Source organism: Limanda limanda, chromosome 3, assembly GCF_963576545.1.
Source record: "Limanda limanda chromosome 3, fLimLim1.1, whole genome shotgun sequence".
Lineage (NCBI taxonomy): Eukaryota > Metazoa > Chordata > Actinopteri > Pleuronectiformes > Pleuronectidae > Limanda > Limanda limanda.
In genome coordinates this window covers 33,284,602-33,306,275 of record NC_083638.1, presented here as the reverse complement: position 1 = coordinate 33,306,275, position 21,674 = coordinate 33,284,602, and the positions used below count along the sequence as shown (strand labels likewise).

The window sequence follows — 21,674 nt, the reverse complement described above, 5'->3', positions numbered from 1 at the left end:
TGGACTTAACCTAACAATCACAGTCAGGCTAAGCGGTCACACGAAGCCGGTTATCAACTCGATAAGTCAACCTAGGTTTTCCTCATCAAGATCTGAACTCATGCACATAAAATGGGTGTTGTTTACTGTATATGACCAATCACACACATAGACAAGTGAACTGGCGGCAGAAACACATATTTAACAGAGAGGATCAAACTGTTATATGATAAAAATAGTAGAAAAACATCTCATTATCCAGGCTAGAGGAAACAAAGTTACAGCTGCTAAATGCAGGAAGGACAGCTGACTGTGTGAATGTGTATATTATGGAGCCCCCGCTGACCTTTGACATTTGTAAAAATATATTACATGACCACAACATAATAATGGGCTTAATTTACTAACAGTGCCTACGCACAAATCTGTGCTTAAACAATGCGTACGCAAGTTTGAGGCACGAATCTGGGATTCATCCATATGTTTGTACCTATAGATTTGTTCCTATTCTGCAAATACATTTATAACTTCCTCAGACCAAGCATACGCACAGATGAAGGCCTGGCTGTCCTAGAAAATGTAAACACACACCCTTTTAACTAAATGCATAGTATATTAAAACTCCATTTATAAAAAAAAAAAGGTAGATAGACAGCAATAATTTAATTTAATCATGCATTGACCAAATGTATTAAAAACCTATGAAATTGACGCCTTTTCACACTCATTATCTCTATAAAAACCTGCTGAATTCATATTAATGTTTATGGATAAACCTGGCGTCGCTTTTTCTGCAACAATTAAGTTAAAACACTGCGTTAAGTGGTAATCTGCGGGAGGAACTCTTCTGTCTGCTGGAGCGTGTCTGTGTGTGTTTGTCTCTGTCCCTATATGGTTATTAATCCATGATGTTGATTAATGTCTTCGGATCGTTCCGTCACTTGAACCCGGATGTCCTGACTGTGCGCGGCACGTTACGTCTCCTGTTGTGTAGCATGTTTAAACATGTGCTTAATAAACCCTAGAGGGAATCAAACAAACACAAATTAGACATCAGTCCTGTACGTGTCCTAATAACTTGTGATCAGTGATGGTGTTTATTGTTAAAGTGTAAAGTGAGCGCAGGGCAGAGGGAGTGAGGAGGAAATAGACAGAGAGTCAGACAGAGACACAGGACGGCCGGACCTTTAATGTGCGTCTGTCTGACCATGAAGCAGCGGTGTTATAATTGTAGCCGAGCGTTTCCTTCGCATATACTGTAAGAAACAGCCGGACAAGAGAAGTAAGGACAAGAGAAGTGCTTATTGAATCGGGACAACACACCCGTTTACTTTTCTTCACTCGTGAACTCTCTTTTGATAGACCAGAACACACTTCGGTTAGAACCCACTCAAAACAAGAGTCCCAACCTACACCCTGCTTATAACAGGAAATACCCACCAACCTTCCAAAATAAAACCACTAAATAAAATTGCTTGGACAGACATGTGGAAATCAGCACTGATGAATGACTGTTGCCCCAGAATCCACCAGTATGTTGACTTACGTCCGTTTATTGCATCCTTTCACATATGAGGTGCTCTTTACCCTCCAATGGCCCATACATGTTGTAGCTGGTGCCTGGGCCGCAACATCAGCTACTGATTGGCTGAGTCCTCTCTTTTGGGAGAGAGAAACTGTACGCCGTACTGTCTCTGCGTTTCATCATTAAAGGGGCCCCTCGCAGGTCTCGGGCTGCCAGTTTGGGGAGGGGGGTCAGTTATTGTCTTGGCCCCGGTAATATTGTCTTTCACTGGAGGCACCCCCGGTTTCACTTTCACGGCAGCCATGGTCAGGGGAGCATCCAAAAGCCTCTTTTAGTTTCTCCTTTACTGCTGAAGAGTCCTCCACCGGAGGTGATTAACTTTAGTTATCCCATGAGTAACTTTATTTTTCCTCCCCAGTGAACGTCAGGAGCTCAATCATGACGTTGCTTGCGATGAATATCTCCCCGTGCTGCACTCTATGTAGTCTAAAGGGATCAGTGGCACGCCGCAACGTCTCGATATATGTTGTCGTTTTTCCAATTCCTTCACTCTCTAATTGGTATAGTGAGGTTGAGCGCTGGATTTCAACGTGGAATACTGCACAGAATATCTGTCCACCACTTTAGATAGAGGGGGCTAGCTCTGGCTAACATTAGCTAATGGGCTGAAAATGTATGAGCTGCTTCGTTCGTTTTCACAGTGCGCTTATCTTGCGATGGGCTTCTGAGTGGGCAGAATCCCACCACTGCCATGTAGACCAGATTGATGTTTTTTTAAACACCATCTCTCCCGAGGGCGCGCTACAGAAAAGTGTGTGTATTGTGTCTTCCCCCTCTGACGCCTTCAATTTCTACTGTTGTGGGATTCTTTTGTTTTTTACCTTTTGGGTGTCCTATAACTTCCACTGTTTAGGACACCGCTCTCTTCATGACAAACAGATGTCCTTGCATGGCAATTTAGAATTATTCTGATTAACAAACGCATGTTGGTGAGAACAAAATAGGCTAGTGCGCACGTGTAATGAATCCGGCAGCAATCTTTCTGCGCACATGTTAGTGAATGAGGCCCATTGTTTTATAATTCACTTATCCTTCCCCTTAAGGAGACAGTGTAGTGTCACTTTTGTGAGGACCGACTGTCAGAGAGAGAGCGGGAGGGAGGGATGGATGAAGCTGTCACTAGGTACATAGTGTCAGGCAGTCTTGTTGAATTAAGTCTGTGTACACCTACTCTCAGTCTGACCTTATGTATAATAATGTTAGCATTGTTGCACAATTTGATAATCAATTGTCAGTGAACATCCTAATACTCCTACCTAAGTCATGCATTCAATGCATTCAACCCTCAACAAGAGTAAGGAAAAAATACCACAAAAAAATCTTTTAACGGGGGAAAAAGAACATAGAATTCTCAGAGAGCCACATATGCGGGATCTCTCTGCCAGGACGGAAAGAAGTGTAATAGATTCAGCACATGCATCATGGAGATCATGGGACCCTACTGGAAATGCTAAGAAACTGGGTTTGTCAATCTAGAGCTACAACAACTTATCGATTAACAGTCGACTTCAACAACTGGTCAGCTTGTTGGAAGAAATTAACCACTAGATGGAAGCAACCCTTATTTAGCTTAAGAACAGGGAGAAAACAGAGATCATGCTTATGGGTTTTAAAGCATAGACATTAGAGATGCATAATATATCTAAAATTTACCGTCATCCAATATCAACATGCACAATATACATGGCGCAAAAAACTGCTTGGACTGCGATAAATGGTGTTCAATGTGCCATGTATTCACACTCTGCATGTCAAAATATCTATCCAATCAGATGAAGCCCTGCTGCCCTACATAATAAGTTAAAGATATTCCGATCATTGGGCCTCATTTAATAATATGTGCGCAGAAATATTGTTACTCTCCGCAGAAAACAAGTGTGTGCTCAAAACGCGCCGGACTCATGACACGTGCCCACCAGCCGATTTGGCTACTACCATGCGTATGTTTGTGATCAGAATTATTCTAAATTGACAGGCGCAAATCCTCTCTCTGCAATTGGCTTACCGCCACGCCTCGATTTCTTCATATAAGGACATATACGTTTTTTCATGAAGACAGCGGTGTGCTGAACAGTTGAAATTATGAGATACGGCCCAAAAGGTAAAAAACACAAGAATTTCACAACAGCAAAAATTTAAGGCGTCAGAGGTTGAAGACACAAAATTAGAAAATGTCTGTAGCGTGCCCTCCGGAGTGACGATGTTTTAAAAAAAAAAATGTCTGGGCTGCAATAACTGAGGCCCTGAATGTTGTTCACATGCTTAGCACTAGAGCTGTGGACATTTCTCTTAGATGCATGGCGTCAAACTGGAGGCTTTTCACAGACTTACTGGGACATCCTGATAATAAAGAATTACAGTCATCCAGTCAAGAGGTAATAAATGCATGGACAAGTTTCTCAGCATCCTTCTGAGACAGGATGTTCCTAATTTTCACAATAGTGCGCAGGTGGAAGTAAGCTGTATATAGAGACTTGTTTTATATGTGGGTCAAATGACGTGTCCCGGTCAAACATAACTCCAAGGTTCCTCACAGTGGAGCTATGGGCCAAACTAACACCATCCAAGGAGACTATCTGGTCAGACAGTGTTTCTCTGAGATGTTGAGGTCTAATTACAATTACCTAAGTTTAGTTTGAATGGAGAAGTAAAAGTTCTGGGTCATCCAGGCCTTGATGTTCTTGAGACAATTCTGAAGTTGAACTAAGTGATTAGATTCATCAGGCTTCATAGACATGTACAGCTGGGTGTCTTCTGCATAACAATATTACAGTCTTCCCTTTGATTTTTAACATTGCAGCTCCTTTCACCTAAACCCCCATGCAGCCCCTAGTGCCTAGTACCTAGTGGGTGCATGTTTTAGGAGGACCAAAAATATGAGCTACTAAGATGTCACATTATGTGTCTCTTGAGCTCATGGAAATGACCTTCACCTTCCACCTATTTTCACCTGAACTATACCGTTGTTTCAGTATTTACTGTGACCTTTAGCAAAACATATACTAGAGGATAATGAAAAAACCATAGTGCTGTCAGTTAAACGCGTTCACCTCCAGTCTGACCTGCTCTCGCTTTTTGTTTTAATATTTCGCCAACTAAAATACATATTTTTAAGCTAATAGGCTGCGGCTATATGTTATTTATTTCAAAATAGGGTACTTCTTATTTCATACATTTTCCACAAATATGGGGAGGACTCAAATAGCCCTACAAAGTTCCGTGTTTAATTTATTTCAAAGTAGGCCGACACTTGCCTGTGTATTTAGTTTGTTTGTTATTTTGTTGCTTGTCTGTTTGAGTAGCTAGCTGAAAGCAAAGAAGTAGTAGACTTACCTTTTATTGGTAACCTAACTGTTATGGTTCATTGTTTCTGAAATAAGAGGCCTGACTGCTATGTTCACAGCAAACTTGAAAAAAAGAAATATCAAGCCATGGTTTAACTGCACTATAGGCTGAGTCCTTGTTTACCTGAAATGTGCACTTTATAATTTAATTTGTACCGCCCTGTTTGGCAATGTTGTTTTTCAATAAAATAAAACATTTGCATAAAGCAAGCCAATCTACTTTTCCATGTTGATAAGAGCATTAAAACGAAAACAAAAATTATAGAAAAAAATGGAAATGAAAGGATATTTAGAGTAGATAAAAATTTGCGATTAATTTTGAGTTAACTATGACATAAATGCATTTAATCGCGATTAAATATGAAATTTAATCGTTTGACAGCACTAAAAAACAATAATACATCTTATTTATATACAGCTTTTCAAGAGGTTAAAATACATCATTGATGGAAACATAATACAAACAATATAAATATATGTAAAACCAAATACTAGACATTTCTTGATGTGATTTCAGATTTAAATTTCAAGGAAGACGATGAGAAAAAAATTCTGAAATATGCAAGCCTACATACCTCAACACCATCAACTGTTCATACCTGGACTATATCTTAACTCTATGTGGTGTGGAATAGCCTCACATTTGGATGTAGACCAATTCATAACATATTTGCTTATACTGGAGATCTTTTTATGTAATTTGAAGAAAAATTATTTCTGATTAAAAAAACTGCCTCATTCATTATTGTATTAATTTGGTTGAATAAGTCAGGCTGCTGCATATCAGCTACTGATTTGACAAACATAAGTGATGGGATACTAAAATACAGGTGACAGCAATGTTAAATTGATTGTGTGAAGTTATGTAGGTGTGCCTACCTGGGGCTATGAAAGCTTAACCAGTGCTGAAGCAGTAAACACCTACAGTTGCAATCAGAAATATTCAACCCCCTCACCTCAAAAGACATTATAGTGATGTGGATGAAAGATAATGACTATAAATGACCAAAAACCTCATTAAACATCAAAAGATATTTATTGATACATATTTGAGTTATTTTGACAACAGAAGTAGACTTAACTTTGAAGATCAAATGAAATATGTAACTCTTTTAACACATGTGCATGTATTATTCAACCTCTACTCTGCGGCACATCCTTTAGCTTTCATAACTTCTAACAAACGTTTTCGGTAAGTGCGGACAAGCTTCTTACACCTCAGGTGCAATAGGCGGATTCTATATCGTGCGGGCTGATCGTAGAGGGAATGGCGGATCCTTTGTCGCATTGGCATCGGATGGCGGTGGACCAGGACCGAGGCGGCAGCCCATGATGGATCCTAATAAGCAGCAGTGGTCAATGAATGTGGACTAAAGTGGCCTCTGATCGGGATGGCGGATCATGATCCTGCTGGTTGCTGACCATAGACTATGATTGCAGCAGGACAGCTTGACATACCGTATTGAAGTTATCCTTCAAAATGTTTACCCTATCAATGCTACTAAAAAACTTTAATCTTGTTTCCTACACTTGACATCCATTGCACTTCTGTCCGTCCTGGGAGAGGTATCCCTCACATGTGGCTCTCTCTAAGGTTTCTACATATTTTTACCCTGTTAACAGGGTTTTTTTAGTAGTTTTTCCTTACTCTTGCTGAGGGTTTAGGACAGAGGATGTCACACCATGTTAAAGCCCTATGAGACGAATTGTGATTTGTGAATATGGGCTATACAAATAAAATTTGATTGATTGATTGATTGATTGACCTCTCGATCAGAATCTTTGCCCGTCTTTCATGTGCAAAAGCCTCTAGCTCAGTGATGTTTGATGGCTTCCGTGCTGCAAATGCCTTCTTTAAATCCCACCAAAGATTTTCGATCAGATTTAAATCTAGTGACTGAGAAGGCCACTCCTGGACGTTCCAGGATCTTTTTCTCAACAAAGCTTTGGTTGATTTGGAGGTGGGCTTTGGATCATTGTCTTGCTGGAAAGTCCAATCATCACCAAGGTTTAATTTGTCAACAGAAGGCATCACATTCCTCTTTAAAATGGTCGGTATTGAAGGGAATCCATGACAGCTTTAAAAACAACAATATTATATAGGGGTTGAATAATTGTGACATAGCTATCTTAACTAAATTTACTGTTATACACAAATACTACATCATGCCTTTTCTGTGTTGATTTTATGTATCACTCAACTCATAAAGAAGTCATCCGAAGCAGAATCTTGCTCTTTGAAAAAAATGTAATTGATAAATCCTTAAAATCTTTTGATTTGCAACTGTATGTATCGATTTACTTGGGAAAAAAACACTTTGCTTAAATTACATGAGTAAATGTTTAAACCCTGTAATAAATTAAAGTGAAATATTTATGCTTTACTCTGTGTTCATTTCTTTGCTGTTAGACTGTTTCTCATACGACCTTTATCTGATTGCATTGTGAAACAGCACTGTTATGCAAGCTTGATGTTACACAACTTAAACAATATGATATGGGTGCCACTTAGGCAACAAGAGCTGTATGCTTTGCTGTGACTATAATTTGACTGAACCTCAGATAAAGGAGACAGTTATTATGTTCGGACTTCAGTAACCAAGGTACTCTCTACATGATCTGATGTGCCCACTATACTTCAAGTCCATTGGATCCTTTTGTGTGTTTCGATTAGTGATTTGAAAGTGGACAGTTCTGTATATTCTCTGATGTGCTAGATCTGTCACCCCAGGTTTGCTGCTTGCCGTGATGGAGATAGGAGGTTAGCATCAGGAGCAAAGGCTGCGGAAAGGAGTGTGGTGGTGGGCATAGTGGTATATCTTTAGTTGAGAAGAACTGAACTAAATTTGGTACAAACATTAACTTGAACTCAAAGATGAACATATTTGATTTTGGTGACTGAAAGTCAAAGGTCAAGGTCACAATGACCTCATGTTACAATTTCAGTTGTCAAAAGGTCACAGTGACCTTTATCTGAGAAACAGTATATGGAGATATCTACATAGAAACTGCACTGGTTGGCGGAGGCATACAACTGCAGTGCGGTAATTTTAGTTAATTTTTAAATAAATGGGTTAGCTTATTTCTACCATCTATAAATAGTAATTAATACATTTTGTCACAGCATGATACACAGAGAAATCGGCATTAATGGTGGCATCTTGTTGTCTCACCATCTGACGAGACAGCTGAAATCTTAACTGCTTAATGCTCAGATAGTGTCCTTCAATGTTGATCTGCAAGTCATTTTGATTGGTTGGTCCTTGTTGAGAGGAGAATCAAATTTATTCTTGCCAATATCAGTTTACAATCAAACCTTTTTGTGTAGACATTGTGTTTCCCCTGTTAAAAGTTTTTGGGGTTTTGTTTTTTTTCCTTACTCTTGTTGTGGGTTAAGGACAGAATATATCAAACCTTGTTAAAGCACTATGAGATTAATTTTGATTTGTGAATATGGGTTTGTGAATATTTGATTGATAAACAGAGACAAAGGACATTGTGCAACAATGAGATAATTTTTTCCAAAGTATCTGTCTCCACTGCTGAACATCTGACACCCATTACTGTGTAGCGTAGATTTTCTAAATTGAAAAAAATAAAACAGTTGGGTGCCAGACAGGGCTTCTTCACCTAATAAATAATAATGTTAATATCACCCGGTGAGAGCGTTAACCCAGATAGCTTATTTACCTAACTACAAAAGGCATCAAAGAAAAATAAATCACAAACAATCAATTCAGTTAATCAATTTATATATAATTGAATTATTCAATCAAGTTAACAATGAAATCAAATATTAATAAACAGACAAAGAACTCATAACGACCAAAATATCCAGTAATCAATAGCAACAAATTCCTTTCCAAATAAGAACATATAACCTTCCATTAAATAAACATATGAAGAAGTTTCCATTAAGAGTTCATGGTGAGTATAGTCCGAGTTCAGATGAAGTCTGAGATTGTGTGTGGGGAGTGTTCAGGAAAAAACCTGTATAAATACAAAAGGCCATTCAGTTCATTATTCGAATTTCAGTTTAAAGATTTGTTAGTACACATACTGAATGGGCACTTCTAACATGCTATGGTGCCATGTTCAAAGCTCAGACCTGAAGCTTGTACGAATAACAAATGTTCCCTGAGTATTCAAATCAAGGTACAAGGAGAAAGTAAACAATAAGAAATATACTTGAGGACGCAATCCCCATACATGTGTTGTACTGAGTCTACCAACCGAAACTCGTTTTTTTTATGTAGTTTGCACTGTTTGTATCTTTTCCTGTGGAAAAGCAACGCAACTATGTTCAAAGACAACTGAGGCACACCTTGTGATATTTTGGGACATTCAATATGTACAGTACAACCTTTCAAATAAGCAAATGCGGTAACCTCCCTAACTCTATCAGAAAATTATTCCCTTGAATTTTTTCTTCTATCATAATGGTATGTATTTTAATTCTGATTTAAACTTGTAGGTATGAAAAGCTTTAAAGAGCATGGTCACCGTATGTTGTTAATCTGGCTTCATAGTGTTGGGGTGGCAGGGAAGAACCCAATCAAAGGCCTCTATGAGGGGCTGGTGGAGATCTCTTGCACAGACCTGGCAGGTGAGCCCTTCAAACAGTTTGTGTTCTTCCTGTCCTTTAGTGCTTTTCATTATTCATACATTTTATATAAGTACCACATACTGTGTGGTTTGAACCAACTCCATGCATAGATCAAGAACTATAAAGTTGCATTTTGACAATTTTTGTTCTGATCCAGTTCGTGTGTTACTGTCTGGGAGGTGGTGGTGGTGGTTGTGGAGTGTGCAGGTGCATGATATCCTGTATCCTTTGTTTTAATCTTTCAGAGTGCATCAGACAGAAGGCAAACGCAGAGACCAGCTCTCCTAAAATGTGCTCTGCAATGTGAAGACAACATAGATGATAATACCCTGAACTAACCTAATAAAATCACTTCGTATTGAATGATACATGTTTTGCACTTTTCTAGTCTTGATAACCAGTGCTTTGTAGTACATTTACCCATTCACAGACACTGATGAACATGTGAACTAATGGGCAGGTGTGTTCAAACTGACATTTTCAGACATTTTTATCTTGTTTTACTTACAACTTCACCTCTGGTTTACATATTTTTATTTACAAAAATATAAAGAAAAACAAAATAACTTAATCTATACTTGGCTTAAATTGGGGAATCCTATGGTGAGTGTGAGACATGATCATGGCCATTAAGTGATGTCACGCCTGAAACAAACTTGACACAGTGTGTCAACCTTTGGAAGCGTGGCATTGTAGTACCATTTTTTGGTTCCTCGCTTCAACTTGTTAAAAATCATTTGACTAGTTACAAAGCAAGCTTTATTAAAACTAGTATCGGTTTTAATAAAAAACTGTGGCTGAGGGGTAGAGTGGTCGTCCTCCAACCTGAAGGTCGGCAGTTCGATCCCCAGTCTGACCCATCTGCATGCCTAAAGGCCAATTTACGGTTCTGCGTTTTTAAAAAAACGGACAGATAAGACCGCCCTATCCGTCGTGAAACGCCCTCTCCGAGCGCTACGGAGAGCTTTTCGTACGCGTCTGATTTTTCTAACTATCCGTCTTCTTGTCGGATAGCCCACAGACAGCTCTTGGCTGTGATTGGTCCGCGAACGACATCATTTCCGTATTTCACATTTCCGGACCTCAAACTTCCTGCTTCCTTCCCTGTGTCACAAAAACCCAAACACAACTACAATTCTACGATTAATGTGTTAGTGTGTGTTAAGCCAGCGGAGTTGTCCGGCTGACGGTGGCTCGTTAGAGCACTGACGGCATGTGTGCACGGTCACAGACGGTTAGAACGAGCTTACAAAACGGCGCTAAAAGGCTAGGCTAGCGGGCTAGCAACCATGCTAACTGCGGTGGTAACAGTGCAAGAACCCGCCGTCACGACTTTAATTCCACTTCTATCATGACACTGTTTCTATAATACCGTCAGGTTAGAAGCAAACACTGGGTAGTAGTTAGTGTCGGGAGTCCCTGCTGACTGTGTGTGGAAGCTGGGGGGGAGCTAGCTCCGGGTAGCTTCTAGCTACATGTAGCCTCAAGCAGATTCAAGCTGTGGAATCAGCAACACAGTTCGGAAACAAGACCGGGGAACCTCTGCGCTAAGAAACGATAACATCAGCATTTTGACCCGCTGGGTGTCACTTTATTTAGTTCTGTTAGTTGCCATGGTTCAGTGTGTGGGAGGCAAGCTAACAGATGTAAACAGAGACACGTGGACTTCTTCTTCCCAAATGGGGTAGGCTTCTCTGAGCTCGTCTTCCGTTGCACCACCTATGGGTTTGGCGGTGAATTTTTTCACGTACACTGGTCGGAGAGGTAAAAATCAAAAAGACTCTTTGCCCCCCGTCGAGCCCTCTCCGAGAAACGGAGAACGTAGAAGTATATAAGAGCCTTAAGTGTCCTTGGGCCAGATGCTGAACCTCGAAATGCTCCCCATAGAATAACAAAGTGCTGCGAATAGATGCACTGTATGAATGTGTGTGTGAATGGGTGAATGTAAAACTGTACTGTAAAGTGCTTTGAGTGGTCATAAAAGACTAGAAAAGCGCTATATAAATACAAAACCATTTACCATTTACTACAGGGATCACAGGACCTTCAACAAAAATGTCATTGATGCTGAAACATGAAATGGTGCAGATGTGTTTTCTCCTAAGTGTGGGCTACCTTAAACATATTGGTGTGTATATGTCTCAATTTTTGTCTTTGCATGACTTCATAAGCAATGATGGCATTTTTAACATTTGTTTCTCATTCAGTCTGAACATATATAAGGGAGTTGGAGACAGTGGTTGGACAGAAACCATACACAGACCTAGAAACACTGTGGGGCACTAATGCAGAAAAAACATATATAACCCATATATCATCCTACAGAAATCCTCTAGAGTTAAAAATACTCTCTGGCAATACAAAAATTTCAGTTTTGATTTGATTCATTTGAAACAGAATCACGTCATCCTTGAAAGAACCAGAACTGGTGTTGATCTCTCTCTCTCCCCCTCGCTTGGACTTACTCCTCTCTCTCTTCTCTACCTCCTTTTCACCGACCTCCCTGATTATACCTGTTTTGCATGTCTTTTTTTATGGCTTCATTCACAAATGATTGGGTTTAAAATAATTGCATGAAGTGTATAAATATTATTTCCTCCAAAGTTCTTTGACAAAGTAAAGACACAAGTATTTATAATGCTTTAAAAATTTACGGGATTTATGTATTGTGTTAGGCCTATAGGTATGACATTTAACATGAATTCCCCATACTCTGAATATACACCATCAAGAACAGAGTGAGCATGTTAACAGTTTTGCTGACAAACAGCCTGAGTATGTATGTGTAGGGTATACATCTAAGGCCAATTTATGCTTGTACGTCTTTTCTAAAACGGACAGATAAGACCGCCCTATCCGTCGTGGAACGCCCTCTCCGAGCGCCTCGGAGAGCTTTTCGTACACCTCTGATTTTTCTAACTGTCCGTCTTTATGTCGGAGAGCCCACGGACAGCTCTTGGCTGTGATTGGTCCGTGAACGACATAATTTCCCTACGACGTCATTTCCCTACGACGTCATTTCCGGAACTCAAACTTCCTGTTTCCTTCCCTGTGTCACATCAAACCCGAACACAACTACGATTCTACGATTAATGTGACGTGTGTGTTAAGCCAGCGGAGTTGTCCGGCTGACGGTGGCTCGTTAGAGTACTGACGGCATGTGTGCACGGTCACATACGGTTTTAACGAGCTTTCAAAACGGCGCTAGCGGGCTAGGCTAGCGGGCTAGCCACCATGCTAACTGCGGTGGTAACAGTGCAAAAACCCGCCGTCACGACTTTAATTCCACTTCTATCATGACACTGTTTCTATAATACCGTCAGGTTAGAAGCAAACACTGGATAGTAGTTAGTGTCAGGAGTCCTGCTGACTGTGTGTGGAAGCTGGGGGGAAGCTAGCTGGGAGGGGAGCTAGGTAGCTCCGTCTAGCTTCAAGCTACACAGAGCTTCAAGCTGTGGAATTAGCAACACAGTTCGGAAACAAGACCGGGGAACCGCTGCGCTAAGAAACGATAACATCAGCATCTTGACCCGCTAGGTGTCACTTTGTTTAGTTCTGTTAGTTGCCATGGTTCAGTGTGTGGGAGGCTACCCGATAGAGATAAACAGACACACGTGGACTTCTTCTTCCCAAAATTGGGGTAGGCTTCTCTGAGCTCGTCTTCCGTTGCGCCACCTATGGGTTTGGCTGTGAATTTTTTTCAACGTACAGTGGTCGGAGAGGTTAAAAATCCAAAAGACTCTTTGCCTCCGTGGAGCCCTCTCCGAGAAACGGATACGTAGAAGCATACTGGAGCCTTAAGGTAATCTAAGGCATGGGAAATTTATGTGCACAAAGTCACCTTTAAAAAAGTTAAGCAGGTCCCTCATGAGACCGCTCATGAGATAAGTGATTAAATAAAGATTAAACAATTGTGTATCTTAAATGTATAAACTTTAAGTGTAACTATGTACTTGGCATGAGATAAATAAAAAGTCTACTTTGAAAATGTCTCTTGTAAATCTGGACCTTCATCTACATGTGCGGGTTCGTACATGTGAGCTTATGCTAACAAAACGTGATGGTCCAAACTTGAGAATAACATCTAATAACACGCTTTGTTATATGTAAACTTTTTTTTTCCCACCGTAGATGGGCCCAGATCTGTGCTGGAGTCACTTTTAATACCGTAATATTTTTCACTAACCATATCCAGTCACTATTCATCTTTCCACATCCTAATCCAGTCAGGTGCAGGGAAGGGGCTGGTATCCATCCACCTCTGGTGTAAAAAATAAAGCCTGTTTGGGGAAACGGGAAGGATCAAATGGTTGATGGTGACAGGCTTGCTGTGTCAGACAGAGAAAAAAGGTGTGTATTTGCTGCAGGACGTAGTGGGGTACACCTACATGATATCCACAGAAAGGGAGAAGAGAGAGGAGGACCAGACAGCTCTGTACTACATAACAATGTGTGAACTTAAAATAGCTCTACAAGGTAGTGTATACAGCTCCAGCAGATGTGTTATGCAAGGTTCTTGCAGTTAGTGATTAGTTCAGTTATGCCAAAGTGTTGGAAAAAGGCAATCATACTGACATATATGTAAATCGATGGAGAAGATACTAGTTTGTGTATTATCTTATGTATTGGAACAAGAGTAATGATAAGTATGGATATTGTAACAATGTATAACTGGGTTAAGGACTTTTTAACTGATAGAAAAATGAGTCAAGATTTAAGAGTTTATTGTCATATGTAAAACAATTACATTTAGCAGTCGCTGGCAATGAAATGCTAGGGTCACAGGCTATCTTCTAGAAATGCTAAGAATATTACACAAGCAATAAAATATAGAATAAAATAAAGTAAATATTGAATAGAATATCAAAAGGTTGGAGCAGAGGTATCAGGGGACTGTCAAATAGAATATTGTGTCCCTCAATGGAGTGTAAATCGTCCCTGTTTTGTTCAATATAAAGATCAATTATATTTTTGCCAACTGAGAACCATGAATCCAATCTGTATTATGTGCAGATGATGGGAGTATCTGGATGAGGGGAAGAAATGTCTCATGTATTAGAAAATATAGGAAAAGTAATAAGGAAGGTGGAAAATGGTCTTAACTTACAGACATCAAGCTATCAACAAGCAGGTCTTGTTACATGATGTTCCCTAATAAATTCTGAGAAGCTAACATTATATGGTTAGCTGGAGAGGGTAAATTAATTTAAGTATCTTGCTTGATAACAAATATACATGGCAAGTATATCAACCATCTAGAGATAAAAATGGTGTGTTTATCCCTGAGTTCAAAGTATCAATCTCCAAAAGAATATTCAAGCATCTATCTGTATTCACAGCAGAGATTACAGCAGCCATTATTGGGTTACAGTGGGTGAGACCGGACAGGGTGGCATTAGGCACAAAGTATACAATCTATAAGAGAAAATTTGATGAGAACAGAAGGAGAGAGAATAAGAGACATCAGGAGGCAGCCACTACCATTTTAAGACACTGTGCTGATGATTTCTGATAATTTGAGAAATTTGTTAAGTAACGTGTTGTGTGATGTGATGTTAATCACACTTGTACAGTAGTTGGCGGTATGCACCTTAATTTGTTTGCAATCTGCCAGTAAATCGAGAAGAAGAAGAAGAAGAAGAAGAAGAAGAAGAAGAAGAAGAAGAAGAAGAAGAAGAAGAAGAAGAAGAAGAAGAAGAAGAAGAAGAAGAAGAAGAAGAAGAAGAAGAAGAAGAAGAAGGTGTACGTGCAGGATGGTGTTCGTAGTGCATTCTGGTTCTTGTAGTCCTTTCCTAACCTTCCTCCATTGTCGTTACTGCTGAGAATCTACTCTACGACTGTAATGTCTTCAGGGAGCACAGTGTTGCCGGCATCTGAAAAGGAAAGTGGAGGTTTGTACTCAGATAAAACAGATTCACGCCAAAGTCATCACGCGCTTTCATGCTAACGTATCTAACAACTTAAGCGATGTGACGATGCTAGCCGGAGAGCGAGTTAGCATGCTGACTACAGTGCAGTTCTTTTGTTATCCTACAGTTGTATTATTAATACACTTGCGTGCAACATTTTCAAGAGCCGTTCATTTCTTTCAGGGAACAAGAGGACGGCGTGTCCGTATCCCGGCTGTAAGAGAGTGTACACAGACACTGGCACCCTTGACCGTCACATACAGGACCATGAAATCCCTGCTCAGTCTCTCCCTGGTGAGATTCTCTGTTATGTTGTGGGCAGCGAAAAGACATGTTGGGGTTAAATGAGTACTTATGTCACAGGGGATTATTTCTCTTGCGTTATGAAGTATTTGTCCAGGGCAGGCAGTGGCGGATCTTTCATCTCACTGCGGGGGACGATAAATAGAAATGTCACCAATGGGGACCAGCGAATGTACATATGGCATAGTTGTGAGTAGATAATGAGTGAATTTTCATGTTGGGTGAATTATTCCTTTAAGGAAGATTTGGGATACCGAAATTTGACTAGACATGTCCTTGAGTTTAGGTCACAGACAAATTGTTCACCATTCATTTCATTTCAAAAAATTTTTCCAGCTCCATGTGTATCAGTGTGATATCCCCTATATAAAAGAAACAGCATTGTGAGTGATTATATTGTTAATATTGGAAAATTGTTACAATTTTCACCAAAGTTAGTTTTTAACTTACTGTTACTGGCTATACATTTTAGTTTGGGTGTGAAGAGGAGATTGTAAGATGCGGTGCAACACATGACGCTAGGGGAACACTGTTCTCTCTTTAGGAAAGATCTTGATGTGCTCTACCCTCGGCTGCAGTGGTTCCTTCCCTAACATGCAGAAACTGATGGAACACATGAGACATCATCACAAACCCAACATCTTCTACTTGTGAGTGGGTCTTTTTTTTATTCGCAGCTGAGATGCATGTTCACATTAGTAAACTATCCTTAGAGTCATGGAACATTGCCTCCCTTTATAAAGGTGTGAGAGCTGTCGCACAAAGTTGCGATCCTACCGTGGCCTCCTGACTCACCTGCATACCTGCTCCAAAGTACCACGGGGGAAATCAAAGCCAGCTGAACAGACGGCCCATCAGCCTTCTACCGTGATCGACCCAAACATGGTCTCCATTTCCATGGACCAGAAACCCCAGTGGAAGGATTCAATGTCTACACCCCTGCAACCTTCCTCTCAAATCCCAAACCAAGAGGGTTCCTTCCACATTGCTGTTCCTCAGCCAGACTCTGCTGTTCACCCTCTCCTTAGTCCCCCTTTCTCATCTCACCAAGATCCCCGCCTTCCTCAACTACATACAGAGGCAGTTCCCCAGTCTTTGCTAAAAAATGGAGACTCTAATCTGCCTCTATCCCTAAACATGGATGGCCCATCAGCAGCCCCAGACCTCTCTGATGCCCAGGGTCAGAACCAGACACAGAGCAGGTCTCCTGAGCCCATCCACCATGCTCCTGTATCAACCCCGTACTCTGCTCCCGGGTCCTCAGCAATCTGGAAGAAGAATCAAGGTGAGCCTTTTCCTCACCTACCTTGTTTGGGACTTAATGATTTTTCAGTTGAGTCCAGACAAAAAAAACTTTTCAAAGGTGGCTTGGACAAGGGCTGCAGGATATTAGGAAAACATGCGTTATATGATAATAATAGTTGAATAACGCGATGACGATATGATAAATATTTATAAATCCTTGGTCCCTGGCTACGGACGCAGAGATCACAGGACTTGACAGCCCGAAAGAGAAGGCGCACGCAGGTAGGCATGCCCAGCTACACTAAGTGCACACACAGTCTTCATTTTGGTACTTTTCATACATGCTTGGACCTTGAAAAGTTATTTTTGTTACAGTTTTCAGCAGCTCTGTCAGTAGTTCCCTGCCCCTGCCTGTGACTCCATAATTCATGCTGTGCACTGCGCCAACTGCGCCGCCATCTCCTTTAGCTCGACATACAATAATTAAGTTTAGGGATTCTGTGGTTTTTAACCATCTGAGTTTATACACATGTCCGATCACACTGTGTGTGTGTCATTGGGAGAGAGAGAGTGAGGTCAAGAGTGAGCGGGATGGCTGATGAATGCGTGCGCTGCTCTGATGAAAGATTGAACCAAGAAAAGTATCTATTATTAAGTGATGATAAGTGTTGATATTGTAGCTACAAACAAATCAATGTTTAAACTGTAGCGAGTCAGAGATGTCAGCTGAGAGAAAGAGATCAACTGCTCGTGGCGATGAATTTGACTCGGGACAAACGTGATCACTTGAAGTTTCCACATTAGAATTTGGTCTGGAGGAGGCAGAGCTAGAATTGATGTGTTGGGTGTGTGTGAAATGTACTGTTTCAAACACTTTTGGAATCAGTCCACCATTGCTACATTGTCTTATCCGGCAACTGTAACAGATTGTCCACAAAAAGTGCTATAATATAAGGCTTTACATTTTATACAGCCTCTCACCTGCTACAGTTTCACAATGAATTCAAAAAGTAATTTTACTCTTCTCAGGGCCATACATGGTTTCTTTGCAGTCAACCCCACATTAACAACTCTGACGATTATATTTCTCATATAATTACAATTATTTTTATAGATAGTCGAGATATAGAAAAACCCAACAGTTCCCGCAATGAGCAGCACTTTTGCGACCTGGGAGCGAAAAAACTCCCTTAATAACTGGATGAAACCTCTGGCAGAACCAGACTCATTGTGGTCAGCCATCTGCCTGAGTGGAGAAAAATAGGGAAGAGAGGAGATGTAGGTGGAAAAGAGGGGAGAGAGTCCAGGAGCAGTTGTGTAACCATTATGTTTCCGCTCTGAGAGACAGTTATAATTTCTAAATTATAAAAAACAATATAAAATATATTATATTAAATATAATCAAATTGATTTGGGAAATCAGTGTCAATACCATGTACTTAAAGTAAAAGTGCACAATAGCCAATTTCAAAATAATAATTGACAGGTCAAAAACACAGAAAAGGATTAAATCTACTTTATTTTAAGATGCCTTTTACAAAAGCTCTTTATTTTGTTTTAAAGGACAACCTTATTTTACTTGAAACAAGAATTTTATTTTATTATTAGAGTACCCTCCAGTTCAGTGTGAAAATTATTAATAAATGTGGTTGAAATATTAGTGTAGTGTACATACTTTATTTAATTTATAGTATGTCAGTTTCTGACTTCATACAGACTTAAAAACCAAAAAGTTACTTGAATTTTGCTTCGGTTTTCATGTCTTTTGTTGTTGGACAGCTAACTGTAGATGAATATATTCTATTATTTAACAAATCATTGTAATATTACTCAAAACATTTTTTGTTAGATTAATTGATAAGTACAGCCCTACTTTATGTACAAAAGTTTTTTACTTGATCGTACAATCATCCTGTGCCACTGCACTTCAGTTAAAACATTCGATACAAACCCCTACAGAGAAAAGTTGTATATAATGTACTTAGGCGCATTACTCTTGAGGTCAACAAGTGACTGCTCCTCTGATGTTTTCTAATCACTCATACGTAGAACAGATTTTTATAACAACCTCCTGAATTCATATTTACGTTCCTGGATTTACGTCTCCCTGCAACAAAAAGTTTAAACACTGCGTTACCTCATAATCTGCCAGAGGAAACGTATGCGTGTGTGTTCACATACAAACAGATAAACAAGGGATAATCACCATATAGTCCTATATTGTAAAATTGTTATTAATCGATGATGTTGGATCATGACTCTGGAGCGTTCCGTCACTTTAATCCTGATGTCCTGGTTGTGCGCGCCACGTTACGTCTCGTGTTGTGTAGCAGGTTCAAATATGTGTCTCATAAACGCTAGAGGGAATCAAAAAAACACAAAGTAAACATCAGCACTGTACATGTCCTAATAACTTGTGATCAGTCATGGTGTTTATTGTTAAAGTGTGAAGTGAGCGCAGGGCAGAGGGAATGAGGAGGAAGCAGACTCTGACACAGGACGACCAGACCTGCTTAAACAATAAATGTAGCCTAAAACATTGATCGATTATGATTAGTGATTGTATCACCTCTATTCAGGAGCCCAAACATGAGCATGTGTGCTGCTGCTGCTCCTCCTACACTCTGTGCTGCGTGCGTCACCTAACTTGACTTGGCTGTAACTCTATTCCAGCCACATGATTGGTTTGGTGATGCGCTGTTCTCATTATCATTGGTTGTTTGTGTTGTCTGTCAAAGAAGAGTAGTTATGAGTAGATAATGAGTGAATTTAAATTTTTCACTGAACTATCCCTTTAGTAATAGTAGCAACAGTAGTGGGAGCTGGTTCCACAGGAGAGGAGCCTGGTAGCTTTAGGATCTACCTCCCATTCTACTCTTACAGATTCTTCGAACCACAAGAGAGCATCTGTTTTGGGAGCGAAGTGATGTATTTGAGAAATATGGTGTAATGAGCTCTTTGATATATAAAAGGGGCTCATATGTCATGATCTCTTAGAAATTATTCCTTTGTTGAGAAATAAATTTGCCTTTTCTTATGTTAGGTAGGGTGTGCAGTAGACGCATCCTTTGGGAGCACACTAAAGGATGCTACACGTGTGTGCAGTGTGGTCACACATCATTCAACCGCAAGGACATGACTCAACATATCAACGATCAACACAGCGGAAACAACCATGCAGAAGATTCTGGAAGCTCAGCCAACAACACATAATGTATAAATATGATACTCATTTGTCTGCATGAAACATGATGGAAGGGACATTTTAAACCAAACACTGATCATGGTTTATGTATAACCCATCATTCTGAGAGTAGAGCCTCCAGCAGTAAGGTGCTCACTGATTGTTGGTTTTCATTAAAAACATTTAATTAAATCGTTCCATTGCTGCCAGCCACAAAGAGACTTTCATTTCACAAACCTGGTTATACTACCATCAAAATTGAATACCATACACAAACATAACATGTGAAATTATAGTGTCATATTTCAATAAAACTTGATATTTTTTAAATGTCCACGTTTCATTTATATTATGAACTTGTTTACTTCTATTTCCAATCAACAAACGTGGTTCAGGTTCCACCCCATTGCCGTGCGTGTCAAGGTCCCTCCATAATATGGTAAATGGTCTATTTATATAGGGATTTTCTAATCTTGATGACCACTCAAAGCACTTGCCATTCACCCATTCACAAACATTCATACAGTGCATCTTTGGGCAGCACCTTTTTCTGGCTATAAAAGGTCTTTGAACAAAAAATAAATAAAAAGGTATATTTGGTACTTGCTAATTTTACTAGCAGGTATGTGTAGTCAATGCATCATGTATTGAATATATATCACAAATTCAATTTAAAATGTGCTTTTTAAATGTATTTAAAACTATATTACCCTTTCACTCCCCTCTGCGTCTGCATCTGCCAATTGGCTTGTTGCCCCCTCATCAGAACAGCAGAGTCTACACATCTTCCACCGCAGACTAAAAACATCTCTTCAAACTGCACCTTGAATAATAACAAAATTCCCCAAAAAGTTCAGATTTAGTAGCACTTATATGGCATTTACCTATAGCACTTTGTAGTTTGACTTTTTTTGAAGAAAATTGCACTTCCTTGGTTCTTGTACTGGGTTTGTACCCTCATAGTTGAATGCACTTATTGTAAGTGGCATTGGATATAAGCAGATAAATTAAATGTAATTGGGCAACAGTTTCCACAATTTTAATTGATGCCACTCAACTCAAACAACTACGACATGACAGTATGTCATTTTATTTTAATGTAAAACTACATGCAAAAAGCTCATTCGTAAAGTGCTTCTTTCTCATGCTACTTAAGTTCAAACACACATTTCACTTATACTTTGACTTAATTATTTTTACTTCCAGCTCAGCCACTGCTTTGATTCTAGTACATGGATGCATAATTACGTAGTCACATGGAAAGGTTTTAATTCCTGAGGGAACAGGGAAAAATAGAAATGACCCCAAACATACCAATAAGCAGTGATGGGGAGTAACGGAATACATGTAACGGCGTTACGTATTTAGAATACAAATTATGAGTAACTGTATTCCGTTACAGTTACAAATTAAATAGATGGTATTCAGAATACAGTTACATTGTTGAAATCAGTGGATTACATGACGGTACTTCTCGAGTTTATTCACTCTCTCGTAAATCCACCGGCGGCAAAACCCC

General features: G+C 39.7%; 1 protein-coding gene across 2 annotated transcripts; it reads left to right on the top strand.

The window, feature by feature from the left end:
- Positions 1-15,212: 15,212 nt before the first annotated feature.
- znf414 (zinc finger protein 414) lies at positions 15,213-20,485 on the top strand. 2 transcript variants are annotated; one of them, XM_061068248.1, is made up of 5 exons: positions 15,213-15,405; positions 15,607-15,717; positions 16,271-16,376; positions 16,470-17,011; positions 20,015-20,485. In XM_061068248.1, the coding sequence occupies exons 1-5, from the start codon at positions 15,357-15,359 to the stop codon at positions 20,182-20,184; spliced, it is 978 nt and encodes a 325-aa protein (XP_060924231.1). In that variant the 5' UTR covers positions 15,213-15,356; the 3' UTR covers positions 20,185-20,485. The 2 variants fall into 2 exon arrangements, with proteins under 2 accessions (XP_060924231.1, XP_060924232.1); XM_061068249.1 differs by lacking the exon at positions 15,213-15,405 and having other exon boundaries at positions 15,621-15,717; positions 16,276-16,376.
- The last annotated feature ends 1,189 nt before the right edge of the window (positions 20,486-21,674 follow it).

What these genes read in the sequence shown, in the direction of transcription:
- znf414 (XM_061068248.1), top strand. Translation starts at nt 15,357, where the DNA reads ATGTCTTCAGGGAGCACAGTGTTGCCGGCATCTGAAAAGGAAAGTGGA. An exon ending in CCCTGCTCAGTCTCTCCCTG is followed by an intron (nt 15,718 to 16,270) that starts GTGAGATTCTCT and finishes TTCTCTCTTTAG; the next exon opens with GAAAGATCTTGATGTGCTCT. An exon ending in AATCTGGAAGAAGAATCAAG is followed by an intron (nt 17,012 to 20,014) that starts GTGAGCCTTTTC and finishes TTCTTATGTTAG; the next exon opens with GTAGGGTGTGCAGTAGACGC.